At 41.9% G+C, this 16,049-nt stretch overlaps 1 protein-coding gene across 1 annotated transcript in view; it reads right to left on the bottom strand.

Moving 5' to 3' along the window:
- The window catches only part of LOC147685082 (SCO-spondin-like), a 1,395,910-nt gene that overhangs the window by 644,120 nt on the left and 735,741 nt on the right, over positions 1-16,049 (bottom strand). Inside the window, exons 52-57 of the mRNA XM_086939757.1 lie at positions 11,994-12,119; positions 7,219-7,361; positions 4,488-4,582; positions 3,571-3,620; positions 2,958-3,128; positions 600-770 (exon numbers count right to left, since the gene is read on the bottom strand). Of these exons, the coding sequence (XP_086795883.1) occupies positions 600-770; positions 2,958-3,128; positions 3,571-3,620; positions 4,488-4,582; positions 7,219-7,361; positions 11,994-12,119 (756 nt within the window). The remainder of the gene's footprint in view (positions 1-599; positions 771-2,957; positions 3,129-3,570; positions 3,621-4,487; positions 4,583-7,218; positions 7,362-11,993; positions 12,120-16,049) is intronic.

The following is a 16,049-nucleotide window of genomic DNA, read 5'->3' as shown; positions in this document are numbered from 1 at the left end:
GAATGTGGTATATTGTATATGGTCCAAACCTATCCTGATAAAATGCAATATCAGGAGAGGCCACATAGAAGCTGCTTAAATCAACCTGACTTCAATAGTTAATAAACTTCTGATATATGTTATCTAGTTTCTCCTCAAAGAAAACTGTCAAGGAGTAGCATAACTGATGCAGGGATCGCTTGGGCGCAGGCACATGTATTGATTAGAGGTACCAGTTCTTTATGTAACACAATTTTAAATGCCTAAAATATCACAAAGGCAAGTTATAATGATTTCTAAAAACATCAATCAACAAAATCTCTGTCAACAAAAAAAAGATAAAAACGTGTTACTATTTTCCTCAAAAATAAAAATAATAACAATGGAAGCAACAATCATCATAATAACCATCATTGGTTGATACAAAACATAAAAACTATCCCACATATTCAAGCGCTGTGCAAAAACATATTTCTGTGCCCCATCTGAGTGCTCTAAAGCTACAGCTAAAAATGTTTGGAACACTTGAGTCAGTAATTAGTGTTAGCTTTCTGCCTCCAAGAGAATTTTCATAGGAGCTATGATTGTATCTCTGATCAACTCATCCACCGCTTACTTACCAGGACATTCCCCCAAGTTACAAGTCTCCATTTCCAAGCCTGACCCCTCGCAGTAGTCACCATCGCCAATCGGTGGAGGATTATCACAGCTTCGTACACGCGTGCGTATCCCCTCGCCACAGCTCTTGGTGCAGTTGGTCCAAGGACTCCACTCGCTCCAATTCCCATTTCCTGCCGAAAACATGCACTCTCAATATTAGAAAGATCAAGTGGCTATGTTTTTTTTTAACTTGATTCAAAATACCCCCCATGCCTAAACCTAAGCCTAAGAACTACAAGTTTCATCAACACCAGGATTCAGATTGACTCATGCCTTTTGTTAGTGGGCAAGAGATACCTACCCACATGCTAAGCCCAAAAGTGGTATGAACAGTAAGAAAGCTCACTGTTCAAATGGATATTTCACTTGGGCAGGCTTTGGAGTTGAATGGTAATTTAAAATCACCTGAATTCTAGGCAAGGTGCTACAACTGAAGGAGAACAAATAAAGCAAAATGTTCTCCAACGTAGTAATAGCTAGTGGAAGGATTTGACCATTAAAGTTAGAAGTTTTCCATTATCGGCCAGTGGTAAATCATGGCCTGTGTTTACTGAGATAGCAAAAAACCTCCGTCTGTCCTACATTCTTGCCATCACTTAACAGTTATATTACCTGACTCTTTTTCATAATGTCATGTATGATCTGTGTTTCAAGATGGCTGAAAGTTATGGCAGTGCATAGAAACTATTGACAGGAGAAGCAGAAGAGCTATGCAGTTAATGATTGAGACAAAGGATATGCCAGTAAATTAAAGACAGTAATTTATCATGTTAATTTAGATTTATAAAGCACACTACTACCCATTAATTTTATTGGCTTTAAGAGACCCTTGGTGATAAGTGTCCAGTATGACCTTATACAGAATTCAGGCTTCCTTAGATATGTTTTAATTATGCAGCACAACTTCAGCAACTACCACAGACTGATCCGACTACTAAAAACAAGTTTATAATAGAAGGCTAAATATGTAATCCTCTTCACAGTCCATCATTATTTTGCCCACCAGACTATTGCAGATTAGGATCAGCCCTATGCAAATCGGAATTGGTCCAGCTACAATAGAAACAGTCCAGACCAAGCTGTCAAGTCAGGTCCTCTCTGACGCAGAATACCTAATAGGGCCTGTTCAGTAGCATGCAGCTTGGTTCCAGTGGTTCAGTGAGTGCAGGACCAACGCCTGGACATCCTCAATGCACTTAGGGCATCACATAGAGGAACATAATGTGTGATTACCAATGGCTGAGATGAATTAAAGTAGTTCATCCATTACTTTTTTTATATTCCTTAGTGTTCTCTTTCTGTTGGCTTTCCGGGCTTCAACCGAAGCCACTAATCGTCAATACTATTTATTTGCTGTACTCAACTTGTTGCCATGATCAAGCTAAGAATACCAAAGTTAGTCAATTTAAAATTCCTTCACTTTTAAAAACTTTTTAAATTGACAATTTAACAATTTGATTTTTATGTATTTAGACTTTATCAATCTACTAATATTTAATTTAGTAAACAGTAGAGGGACATCTAAGTATGTGTTATGGACTCCCAGGGGTCTGCAGATCTCAGGTTAAGAACAGCCAGCTAACATATTTCATGTAATTCTTGTTGCTATAAGAACATAAGGATAGGATCCTTCTAGTTGTCTCTCCTTTTGTTCACTGCTCTGGAGGCTCCTTGGTTTATCATTTACTGACTTCTTGGTAAGTTCTCCTTCACAGGTTACAGGTAAAACACGTATGAGCATGATTCACAAACGCAATCTGAGACAACAAAAGTCTAACTTTACAACTTGTGGTATTCAGAGAGGTCATTTGTTGAGTAGTATCTTTATGTCCGTAGTTGGACCAGAATCTCTGGCTCAAGCCATACTCTCCGCACCCGGGCCGTATTCTCCGGTTCGGGCCAGACAAAATGTAAACAATGGGCCGGAAAGCAATTTTTACCCAAAAAAATATTAGGAAAATGTGATAATTGCTAGAGAAGGACCTAAAAATAAGATTGCGCAGGGAAAAGTGTATGGCCGGACACTACATCTTATCCAAGAAAAGTGTGCTCCTATGCATCATGAAACATGCAGGCCACAATTTGCGCTCCCCTCAATGTTGACTGTAGTGTCAACAGTCAACACTACTGTCTACAAAGGTATTAATTTTCTCCTGCAGGCAAGAGCCATTGTTGTGGTATATGTTGTATATCTATCACATTTTAAGGAAGGCTGAAATCTTGAATTATGACAATTTTTAAAGAATGCTTATTTGGAAAGTACAGAGGGACTAACTTAACTTCAAGATTGGGAAAGTGGTTGAGTAGAACCAACTTACGAGAGCATGGCTGAATGTTGCAAGGCTGACTCTCCTGGTCCGGCCCATCACATGGCAGTCCGGTACCTGAAGGAGGTGGGTCCGTGCAGAAGCGATACCGGTTCTGGAGACCAGTTTCACAGGAGGCTGAGCACTCACTCCATGGAGTCCACTCCGACCAAGCACCATCCACTGCAGTAAAAAAAATCCAGACCTGAATACAGCTGTGATGTAAAAGGCTTATTTTCGTTAAGATGCACAACTTTCAAGGCCACAATAATTGCTTGTTTTCTATGTAATATTTTTTGAGGTATGGCTGAGGTTATGTTTGTTTGCTATGCCTCTGACCTACCATCGTTTCAGAGACACTGACAGTCTGGAAATCAAACAAGATCTCGTGTTATCATCCTCACAAGCATGAAACCATGAGTGGTTGTGCCATAAATCCACATACTTGGCAACAGCACAGCAAACAGTTCACAGCGCCTTGCGCATCTACAAATATAATGCAATCAGAAGATGAGCCCACAAGCATCAACAGAGATGAAGCCAACACAGTAAGGGAGCCCAGGATTTAACATATATTGATCTATTACAGCGAAGGGTCCCCAAGCTTGAACAGCATTACACTTACCATCGCAGGGTAGGTGCGAACAGTTGGTGACCCGACCAGAGAGGCACGTGCTGAGGGAAGGAGAGAAGCAGGACAGAGTGCATCATCAATAATGGTAACGCAAGCACAAAGGCTCCACAGACATCCAGCAGCACGAGTCATGAAATGTGCAGATGCAATTGAGGCAACGCCAGTGCACATCCACTGCGCCGCTTTAGACCATACAAAAATCATTCAGATTCCAGAATACGGGTAGTGGCTGAGTCTAGTGGTTGGAGAAGGATTCAGCGTTGCAGGTAACTGTGGGTGTCTTTGATCATTTGCCCTCTAAAGTTTAAAGCTATGGAGATCAGATACATCTACACTTTCTAGGAGCACTATCAAAAGTTCTAAAACTGTGTCAATAGACTGCTAATCTTCCGTTCATGTGGTTGGAACTAGTCCTCGTCACATGCCTTCGAGTGTCACTGCTCATGTAATATCACTGGATATCTGATTGCTACACCATCATCATACTTATATAAAGGGTTTAATATTGCAGCATCTGTTAAAAATTAAAATGCAAAATAACTCAAAAAAGGCAAGTGCACAACTGAAAAAGATCTACCGGGAAGAGCAATCATAAATACAATTTTCAGGAAAATCTAGGGAACTCGCAACCCAGTGCAGAGTTCTATCTAAGGAGGTCATATCCATGTCATGGTTTAGGAAGAAATCCAGGTTTATAGGGATTCAATAAGAAGTGGCTAAAGGGATTCAGTGTGGAGTTGGAGCAGGTGTACAGAGGGCAAGAGGAAGGAATTATGTGTTAATTTCCTTAGGTATCAAAGCATCAACATAAAATATTATGCAACTCAACGAATTGCCACTAGGTGGCCCTAGACTGACCAGTTGATATGTGGTATCCACAGTGTGCTCGTTAGAAAAGGATTACTGACCAGTTAGTGCAATCTCTCTGGATAATCTCTCCGGGAGCATACATAGCTCCATCCTCAGTGCATGGACAATCAGATGCGGGAACACAAAGGTTATTCTGAAAGGAAACAAAATAATATGAACTTATGTAATACATTGCAAAACATTCAGAAAGCCTCAATAACCTATAAAAAGCAGGACGCCTGCAATCCTAGGCAGAGTGACATTTTGCCAGCCCCTGACACAACTGATGTTTATTGGTTCTATAAGGCACCTCCTGTTAATTGTGCATGATGTGTTTGCTTTGAGTTGCCCTGCCATAGACCGAGCTCTGATCTTTGGACACCCTGTAGCCCGCTTTCACTTGAGTAGCAAGCCGTTCAATTCAAGGCGTCCTAACACTCACTCTTGGAGTCACATCACGAGTCCTAGAGTTGTCCAAAGTTAAGTTCAACACCCACTGTGGAGGGTACGATCATGGAGGTCGTTCAGGATCGCAGCTGCAACCCATGATATGCCCTTTTGTGACCCCTGGAACTGACCTTGTCACTCCCACTCCAGTACCCTTATCTAGATTCTTCACCACTCAGCCACCCCCCACTACACTCTCCCATGAGGACTGCCAGATCTAGGAGCACACTTCATCTAGAAGTGATCTGGAGTCTGCTTCATCAAAGACATCACTAGGTATGTGGTCAAGGAGTAAAAACACCTGAGGAACCCAAAATATATTGTGCCAACTCCAGAGCCCAGATTTAGATAAATATTGCTTAGAATGTGAATGCATGTACTAGTGTTTCCTATTAACTTTTGTTATAAAATGGGCCAGGATTTGATAACTCATTGAATTGTTTTATCCCAAACGTTTGCAACGGTGACGTATGTATTTAAAGTTCTCAGGCAATGCTCGACCTGTTGGAGCAGCAAATGACTTTTTATTCACTTCGAACAATGTATAAGTAGGAGTTTCATTAGTTGGGTTAATAAATGAATTTAAGATTTTAAGGTAAAATTGCAGATGATTTTTATGTATGTTTATATTTACTAAATTTGTTAATAAACCGAGTTATTAAACAAACAAATCATAATGGGTTTATCACCCGTATTATTTGAAATATCCACAGCATCTCCCTGCCTCCTTTTAGTGTAGCCCCTGCCTCTGCTTACAGTGTTTCTGATGTAAACCATTGTCCATGTTAGTCGCCCATCCCAAGCCTGTCTCTGATCAGTCTATATGCTTCTGGGACAGGACTTCAAGACCTAAATTCACACCTGTAGTTGTGGCCTTCAAAATATGGAAGCCTTTTGATAAGGCCTGAAGTACTCTACACAACACAGCACTTAAGACCTCCTTATGAGTGACGGTATGCCCCAGGAGGGTGGGCTGCAAAGGAGTTGTTTTGCCATCACTCGATTACAAATGGGCCAATACCTCTGGACCTGATCATTCTGAGTCTGGAGACACCGAGTCCTGTTTTATCAGGTGAAATAAACACCTGGTTAAACCATGGGACACAACCACATCCGAGTCCCCAATGGACCACTGCAGCACCTCAGGGGAGAAGGCAATGATTACGCTGAACCCCAAAATACCTCCTGCTGACAACTTCCACTTGCTCTGAGAAACAAAAAAACCTATAAAGAGACCAGAATTTCTGGATCCATATTGCTATTCCCATTCCATGGACAAATCTTGTAGTTGCCGGATTTTAGACCATGGACAATAACTGGAATCAGAGATTGCAGCCTGCGGCACCCCAGCACCAAACTCAGCACACTCCTAATGATGGCCATTATAGGAATTCATGTTACATTCCTTTTTTGAGTTAAAAATGCCAGGGACAGAGGGATCCAAATACAGATCAGGGAATCCCAATAGAAATGGGGCACAGGTCTGTCCGTGGCACCTAGCAGGCCCACCAGGTGCAGCTCCATGTTAGATTTTCAGGATTATTACTGACCATGTAAATGAAATCGATTTAAAGTCTTTAGGGCCATTTTACAAAGTAGAACATCTGCACCATAAAAACTCCTGGCTACAGTGCAGATTTACTACTTTTTGCAATTCACAGGCATTTCCAGTACTGATCCTGGAAAGCTGTGGAGGGAACTTTTTCAGGCATAGCTCTAGGAATGTCATTTGAGATACCACCAGGCTCCTATTCCCCATGTGCAGAAATCTACATTGAGTACCATTATGCACAGGGTTTAAGGAGCGTGCTGTGCAAATACATGTTGTTCTTTTATTTATGTTTATAATTGAGAAAAATCTTCTACCGCATCTTCCATCAATGTGGGGGTGATCCGTTTCACATCCTATCTAGGAAGGGCAGTTATTCCAGCACTTGCGTGGAGTAAATCTCTGACCATTGTTGGGGTGGGGAGTCAGATAGCAGTGTGTGAATGCCCAGGAATGAACATGTGTGTGTGCGTTCCTAAACTTACACGGCTAACCATGCGCCTTTCTCCATCCATTTCCCACCCCTTGCATGGGATGTACTTCTAGAGAGATCTTGTTACTGATGGCAGTAGGATTTGCAGTAGTAAGTCCATTTATGCCTGCCAGGAACCCATTAATGAATTCCTATGTAGCGTTTACATTCACAACTGAAAATACCTTTGTGAATTGCCTTCATGTCATCTAAGTTTTTCTTATGTGGCTATAATGAAAATCTGGTATAGATTTGCCATTCCTATATATATATGAGTGTCACCTGTACTGTATGCAGACTGGAAGCAAAATATGTAACCCACCAGCAATACATAGCCTGCGCGACAGTAGCATCCCGGTTGGCAAGTCCTATTGGAGCTGGCAGAGCTCAGATCAGCACAGGAAGCTGGTCCATCAGCACACTCCTTCCAGACCTGTCCATCAGCGCAAACACCGGGCTCTTCACCTGTAAAAAAAAAGAGGGGATGCATTACTGTGAAAGATAGATAAAGCCATGTAAGGGTTCTCTGTTTAAGCACAAAGAAGGACCTGTCTCCATTCTACCACGAACATTTGGATTCTGATTACCAGTGAGGTTCTGTGCCCTGTTAAACCGTTTACACTTATCAATGCTTGCTGGAAATAGACCTCCGTATCAATCATACCTCCATGTCTTTCCTCAATGAATGATATTCTGAGGGTAAAGACTTTTTGTCTAGCTATTATTTGCTGCTGAAACAATTTTCAGAGGGGGCTGCTGGGTAGATTTGTCAACTCTTCAAAAATTAACTGGGCTGTAAAAATGCTGTAATTATTGAACGGGTTAGCAAATAAGAAATAACTTTTAAGGGGGGTGTGCTTTTTTAATTTCAGAAAGGGCTTTATAAATTGCTCAAAAGACCTTCTGAGATAAAAAGATGGCCACCAAAGCATTTTGAAGCTCATAATGTTAATACATAACTAAATTATGGTATGGTCGTGTCTGAATAATAATGCACAACCCATTCTTCTTCTATATGGATACTTCATATTTATAGTAAATGACCACAAGGCAACTGCCTCAAAGTAGTACGTGGGGAAGAGTAAATGCAAGGAGAATTCCCCACATAACAGGAAAAGTATGGTTATGTTAGAAAGTGGTTACATTTAAACTGAGAAACAAATTATCACAAAATATGGAAGGATTTAATTACCTAACATGCAGAATATACTTAATTAGAAATTGTCACATCGTTTTTAAAATGTTGTATTGCCTCATGGACTGGATGGACACTTCATCTACAAAAAGCAATTTAACAGACTACTGTGAGGATAAATATTTCCTTCTATGTACACGTACAGACATACAGGCGTTTTACATGTTTCTCCCTGTTCTACAGGAAGCATACTTACTGCAGAACATTGTGAAATATTTACTGATAATTGTATATTACAAATAGAAAGGGGTGCTTGTTGTCATTATAGACACATCACCCTTGTACACATTATTGAGTACTATAAGCATCAATTGTATATTAAAATATGTTTGAGCACCGTAATCCAATCAATTACTATTCACAAGATTTAGCATGAGTTCAATTTATTTTTATGCTGGACTAATTTCGTGGTTCCTAGTGAAGATAGCTTGCACAGTAATGTCTACACACACCACTAATTGTACGTTAGACATTGGCACACACAAATCATAACACATTTATTTTACAGTAGTAATTCAATTTTTGACTATTTCTGGCATCTTCACACAGATAGTTATTGGCAACAAATATTGGTCTCACCAATGAAATTCAGCCAACACATGTTTCACAACCACACAATCACTTTTTCAAGGCTTATGTATATAACACATCTAGTCTTCAAAGTCGGTCAGAAGTCTCAATAAAGGCCCATTCCTTCATTAAATTCAAGCATCTCGCTAATCACCGGCCAAATGCCTTTTTCGCAAATCTTGCCAAGTTTTAGGGCATGGCCGGCCTCCACACGTTACAACTTATTTACGCTTCCCTCACCGTTCAAGCAATACTATTCCAAATAAAGTCATCGCAGATATTTTTTTCTGATCCTGTTCATGGAGAGTCCAACAAATGCAGCATAAGCATGAATCAACCCAAAGGAGCACAAAATCCATTTGAATCTACTAGTGATTCATGATAGGGCCCCAACAAAGATTCCTCATGCATTCAGACCACGGAACTCTTGTATAACTCATTCGACATCTTGTGAAGTGTAATTGATGTTACATTATGGTGCCTCAAACTGACATTTTGAAATATTTTTACGTGACAATAAAGAGGTAATTGATTTCCTTTAAGTGCTCCCCAAGCACCTCATTATGGGTTAGCTATTCAATGGTTTGCATCCTATTGACTTTGGAATAGGATTTTCAAGCACTTACAGTACGTTTCAATTCCTCTGTTACTACAAAAATGTTTTACTGTATTGAAATGTGAAATTTTTAAAAATAAATATTAAAAAAAGCAAATGCTTATAAAACATCACGAAGAGTACTGTGCCAGAAGAACTATCATAAAAGATACAGTGGGGCTCATTTACAAGAAAGTGCTGCAGCGCTGCGCCGCAAGCCCTTTGGATGCACCACTCTGCAGCACTTTCAAAAGCACAGGGATGCATCATATCTACAAGGATACGACAGATCCCTTTGCTCCCCCTTGCGCAGGTGCACAATTAGCTGTCATGCGCTGGCGCAGGCACCTATGTACCATTGTGGATGCCTGAGTCACGGGGATGATTGTTTTTGTGCAGGAAGGTGACCCTTCCTGCACATAAACAATCATAAGAGGCGATTGTCTCGTTCTATGTGTGCTGCTGAATGCATCACGTGCAGAAAGAGGGACAAAAACAAGGAAAAAATAATACATTTCTCATTGCACTGCCCTACACCTCCCCTGGGAAGGCGTAGCATTCAGACGCATTTCCATATTTTCGATTTCTCATAAATCTGGAAATGTGTCAGGTTTCATGGGTGCTGCGTTGGAGATTCCATAGCAACACCCATGGAACGCCCCTTTCACGCAAAGTGCTGTGTGTCTAGTGGCCGCATTACAAGGACAGGAAAAGCCACACAAGGTGGCTTTTCCTGTCCTTGTAACTATGGGGCAGCAAAATGTGCCGCCAGTGCATCACAAAGATTGACGCACTGGCAGCGCAAGGGGCTTGTAAATTAGCCCCTGTATACTCAATAGAAATCATGCCTATTGTAGTGCTATACAATAAGATAATGTGCATTACAATATTGGGCTCTGGGCAAAGGATTCCCTAACTCTGGACCCAGACTTACCCATGGATCACTTCATATGTATGTATGACTGTATCGCCATTAGTCTCTGTCACTGGGTTCAATGTTGCAACTAAGTTTGCTGGTCTCTTGTGACTTAGCATAAGTAAGAGCTTAATTCCTGAGAGGTTTGTTTAGGGTTGTCTTTGTTTATTTCCTTTGGTTATAGGTGCCTCATTATAAGTAGCTGTATGTATTTTGATCATTAAAATTACTGTCTGGTTCTTGACTGTGTAACATCATGCATATCTCTGACCTCCTCATTTATAATTCTGTAGGTTGGCGAACTGCTTCATGTAGGATTGATTGCTTATTTATTATACCGTTGTGCTTAGTTCAAATAACAACGTATGTACATAAAAAATGGAAACATGATAACACATATCATCAGAAAAAGCTCTGTTCTTGGCTCATTCAGAGTTTTGTTCTTAACATTAACAAACTCCTTCAGCGATTTGCTGTTGATAGTACGTACATTCACTCAAGATACAAGCCAGGCACTCAACACAGAGTACAGGCCTAAGAAAACAAAGAGAATCACTAAAATATCTTTTTGTGATTATATCAGACTCCCTCTGAGCTCTGTTTTTAAGGTGTGGAGACAAAATATCGGAGAAAAAATACTGTGTGGACAAAATATTGTGTCAAGAATATTGAGAACAAAAATATCACGAAGGTAAGTTTCTATAGATAAGCAAAGTTGTACTATATATAACTCCATATCATATATGTACTTTGAAAATATATACAATTTCAGGGTAAGTAGATGTGGAGCTAAGAATAGTACATATATACATATCTATTTTCCCTTACCTTCTTGATATTATTTTGGTCCTCAATATTTTTGACATGATGTTCTGTTCACGCAATATTTATGTTTCAGATATTCTGTTAGTGAGTCGTTTTCAACACACAGACCCATTCAGAGCTGAGCTAGAGGTAACACCAAATGATCTAAAGTCCTCATCATGATACAGATCAACTCAGAGGCATATTTGTAATAATACTTAGAATGTAGAAGCCCTCATAGATCTACTCTTGATAATACTGATGGACACTAAGAGCTCTGCTCCAGATAATCGCACAGATCTCAGTTCGCTATAATAAGGGTCTCTACTCTTTATAATATCCACAATCACTCAGAGATCTGGTCTCATCAATCCACACTTACTCAGAGTTCTAATTTTGAAAGACTTCACCTGAACCCCCAGTGTCATTCTAGCTCTTTACAGATTTAGGATGTCATTATGACCAAGGTAGATGGCTCACAAGCCAATCTAGTCAGCAGCGGCCTTCAGGTTGGAGAACTGCCTGCTGTATTTACAGATGCCCACCTACCTAACAGGGATCTCTGTAGCCACAGTGCATCTACTGGTGAGATGGGTGTACTGCAGGCAAAGCTGAACACCAAGGGGACTGCAATATTACTTGGGCCTCTTGGCATTCCACAAACTCCCAAAGCTTGTGTTTGCTTGTGGAAAATAAAAAACTATGGCCCTGATTCATAGGGAGTTTTTTGCATGTGCGTGGGGCCACTGTTTGTTTTCTCAGATTGGGATCTAGGCTGGTATAATCAGTGTCAATAGCCCCGCCATGTACAGGACAGGCAGGGCTATTGCCTCTGACCTGACAACCCTGGGGTGAGTCGACCGTGAGGTCAATGTTTTTGGGTGACAGAGCTAACCCAAACTCTATCGTCAGAAATCCAGCACTTGCTCCACCTCTAAATGAGAAGCAAAAGCAGAATACAGAAGAAAAAGAACTTTGTGAAGGCACACCGTTAGTAAAAATATTGAATGTCCTTACCCGGGCAGGGATGGCGATTGCAAGTGGAGAACTCGATCCGGCGCAGCACCACGCTGGCCCTCGTGCGATTCCTGTATCCTCCCCCACAGGGCACCGAGCACTCCGACCATGGACCCCAGGTGCCAGCTGAACCTAGAGGAGTGCAGCAAAAATAATGGTATTGGTCATCATGAACACAAGCGGGGAGGATTGCCTTATGTCTCCAAAGATTCCATTAATGCAAACAAACTTTAATTGTTATCCAGGGAGTCAGTCTTCAAAGAGTCACCTGGGAAATGGGCGGTATGCAAATATTTCTTTGCTTCACAGCTAATTAACAGGGATTGTAATTGGTAACAGGATTGTCCTACTGATTATCTTTCGATATTTTTGTTTCAGTAGTTTACCTTCGATTTTCCCATACTACGATATTCTGTCTTCGATATTCCAATTAAATCATTTCTTTTTTTTTTGTAGCCAATAGGATTCTGCATTCTTGGACTTTTGGTTCCAATTTTACATTATTAAATGTAGGCCTAAAAGACAATGCATGGAGAGTCTAGTTGGACCAAAATATATATTAGGGGCTCTAGCTTAATTGGTAAAATAATAAGTGCAAAGGCCTAAAGTTTTACCCAGAAGCGGGGAGCCGGCGCTATTGATAATCAGTGTTGCCAAATCCCAAGGCTGAATAATCTTGATTTCACTTAATACCTCTTTCTCCCACCAACAGTCACTTCCTGTCCTTTTACCTCACACTTGCAGGTTCCAGCTTTCTCCCTTTGTCATCGTTTTTCCGTCTTTCTCATCCTCCTCCATTCCCCCTTGTGTGCATTTCACTCTCTTGGTTTGCATCAAAGTCTGATGAGGAAAAATAATTGATGACCCCCCCCCCCCACGAACCCTCCCCCCCCCCCCCCCCTTCCCCCAAATTGAGTTTCTGGTGGATCCCATCTCAAACACTGCCTCAAATTAATCATTGTTAGGAGCGCTTTCTTAGTCAAAAACACTTTGCATACACTGACCTGTGGGTATGAAGTTGTTCGAACTTGAAACGATGGAAAGAAGAGTTGCTCTTTCCAGGGTTCATACTCATGATTTACAAGTCACAACAGGTATGAACAGTTGGTGCTAAAACAACACGCCATCTTACCAACGTGTGCACAGACACACCCTGCTTCTGGCTGCTGGGCCAGCAGTAGCATATGAATCCATAAGCAACTTTCTGCCTTAAACACCCCTTCACGCATCCATTTATGTTGTGGGACCAGTATAAAGTATAAAGTGGGACTGCTGTCTTTAAGGACCTCAGGACCACATTCATAATTCCTAAACGTCTTCTGGTCCAATTCAGAAGTGACATTTGGTCAAGAACCAGTTTATAGCTAAAAATTACTTAATTTGCAAATGACAACTATTCGTTAATTCTATTCCCAGCCAACGTAATTATCATTTTGTAGTCCGAATTTAGAAGAATAACTGGACAATATGAATTTGGATCTACTGGATTTGGTAGTGTGAAGGAACAATGCATGCCTCAACAACACATGCCTGAACCACGCGGTCTAAACCACAACTGCATCTTTACCATGCATGCCTTACCACACATGCCTTTACCATGCAATATCATGGTAAAGACATGATTGGTAAAGGGACATGTGTGGTAAAGATCACACCCCAGCCCATCTTCCCTGAGCCCTAAAATTCGGGCCTCGTGTGGTCTATTCTTCCCGCCCCAGCGCTTTAAAATACCCCAACCCCCTATCCTGAGCCTTAAAACCTTGACACTCTAAAAACTACTCTGACCCCAGTCCCGCTTCCTGATCCCTAAAACCAGTCCCCACCCCCTAAAACCTACCCCATCCCCCCTGGCACCAGCCCAACTGCACCCTAGGCCTGAAAACTGCCCCTTTGCTGCCCCTGCCATGAGCCCTAAAACTCAGCCCCCTAAAAACTACTCCGACCCCAGCCCCCTCTGTGAGCCCTAAAACCAGGCCCCACCCCCTAAAACTCACCCCTAGCCTCCCAGGCCCCAGCCCAACGTACCCAACCATGTCCCCGTCAGTCCTTCCTGCTGCATGCCTTCCGGTTCCTCCCCAATCCGCTCAAACAACTAGAACACTAACTGGCTTAACCACGCATATACGTGATAAGGAAAGTGTTGCTCGTCTTGCGAGGAAATAGAACGTGTGTTTCAAGCTGCGTTGAAAAGTTAGTTTCCCACTGCATATTTGCCTTTTTAAAGAAAACTGACTGTTTCCTGTCTTAAAAGAAGGAAGGGGCAATCCACCTTTAACCGCATCGCTGCGGCGGTTATTTTTCCGCTACGCGGCTTTATTGTAAAAGCCGCATTAGATGACGAGCTCAGCTCGTCATCCGCACACGCCCCCCGTGGCTGATGACGAGCTGAGCTCGTCATCAGCATCGAAGGGGTTAAAAATAAAATTAGCTGACCTCACTAGGTGGCAATCCCTCTCTCCAAATGTTATGGGCATATAGGTCTCAACAAAATAACGATTCTCAGGTGGTTCTTGTATAAATTTAAGAATCTTCTGCTCCACCTTCCGCGGATGTGGTTCTGGACCCTGGTGGGGACGGCCAAAACATTTCTGTGGCAAGCGTCCCAACTCCATCTTTCCCCTGTGAACGGTCTGCGATGTCCATATGATTGTGGCCTGGGAATAACTAATCTCTATCTTTACTACTAGGCCTATCCCCTTCTTGTAATTCAAGACTGGTTCAATAAGGGATGGTTCGACCCTACCTGTCACCTGGAGCAGTCCTTGTCGGCAGGCTCTGCTCGATGGATCTCTAGTCCCCACCTCCTCCCTCTGGTGAATAGGTTGGCGTGCTTGGCCTGGAGAGTGGCACTTTGACATGTGCAATAGGATGCCAAACTTACACAACATACACCCATCTGGCATGGCACTTGGTTGAGGGAAGTGGTAGCACTTCAAGGCTTTAAAACCTAGGACCTTATTAATATCACCCAATTGGGGGACATCTGGTCCAGGGCACACATACACTCTTTCCAAAATCTTCAGGCCACCTACAACCTAGCAAACACCAAATTCTCTAAATATGTTAAATTCCTACATACCCACCATACGCATGTCTCAGTGACCAACACTTTGCCAGAGTTCAATCCCCTAGAGGCCAAACTACTTATGGGAAACCTTGACGGGATCTCTCAGATTCATCGCACCCTGATCATCAATTTATCACCTCAGAACCTGGTGGAAGGGTTGCCTGGGTCCCATGTAAGTTGACAATTGGAGGGATGCCATGATGCCTCCCCCCGAGAACTTGCTATCTCCACTCGACTACGGCTTGACCAAACCTATTATCTCTATTTGGTATATCTTTCTCTGACACTTATGCACCGAACAGGCCTTTGGCCTAGTCCTGCCTATCCCAGATGTATGTTCGATCCAGCCGATTTCTATCATATGGTTTGGTCCTGCTTTGTGGTAGTGAACTATTGGACCACGGTTTTCCGAGACCTAACAGAAGTTCTTGTTTGGGAGGCTCCTCTCTCCCCCTGCTGATACTGCTTGGTGTCTTTGAGGGCTCTGGAGGTACGAGAGCTGAACCAGCGTTCTTGAGTACGGATCTCCTGGTTGCTAAGCATGATATTGCTGCTAGATGGATATCCTCTCCCCTCCTAACCTGTTGGGATGGCGGTGATTAAGTTGACTGTTGCACTCAAAAGGAGCTTATGGCTTATGAAGCCAAAGGCTGCCACAGCAAAAATGGGCGGGTTTGGGGGAAGTGGCAATAAGACTAAAATTGAACTTGAATTAGAGTTCTGATTGAGACCATTTATCATTCTGCTGTACCATTTGATTGTCGATGATCTGTACAGTCACTATTGTTTTTTTTCTTATTATGTATCGTGATGCTTGTGTGTCAATTGTTCACATCTTGCCACTTTGAGTGGTTTAAAATCAATAAAATCTGTTTATCAAAATAAATAAAAAAATTAGCTAAAGCCAATAAATATAGATTTAAAACTTATGAAAATGTCTTAGAAAATACGGCAAGGAGTCCGTCGAGGTTGCAAACTTTAACCAAGGG

Source organism: Lissotriton vulgaris, chromosome 10 (genome assembly GCF_964263255.1).
Source record: "Lissotriton vulgaris chromosome 10, aLisVul1.2, whole genome shotgun sequence".
Classification (NCBI taxonomy): domain Eukaryota; kingdom Metazoa; phylum Chordata; class Amphibia; order Caudata; family Salamandridae; genus Lissotriton; species Lissotriton vulgaris.
The sequence above is the reverse complement of the archived record's forward strand: the minus strand, read 5'-3'. Positions and strand labels throughout refer to the sequence as shown.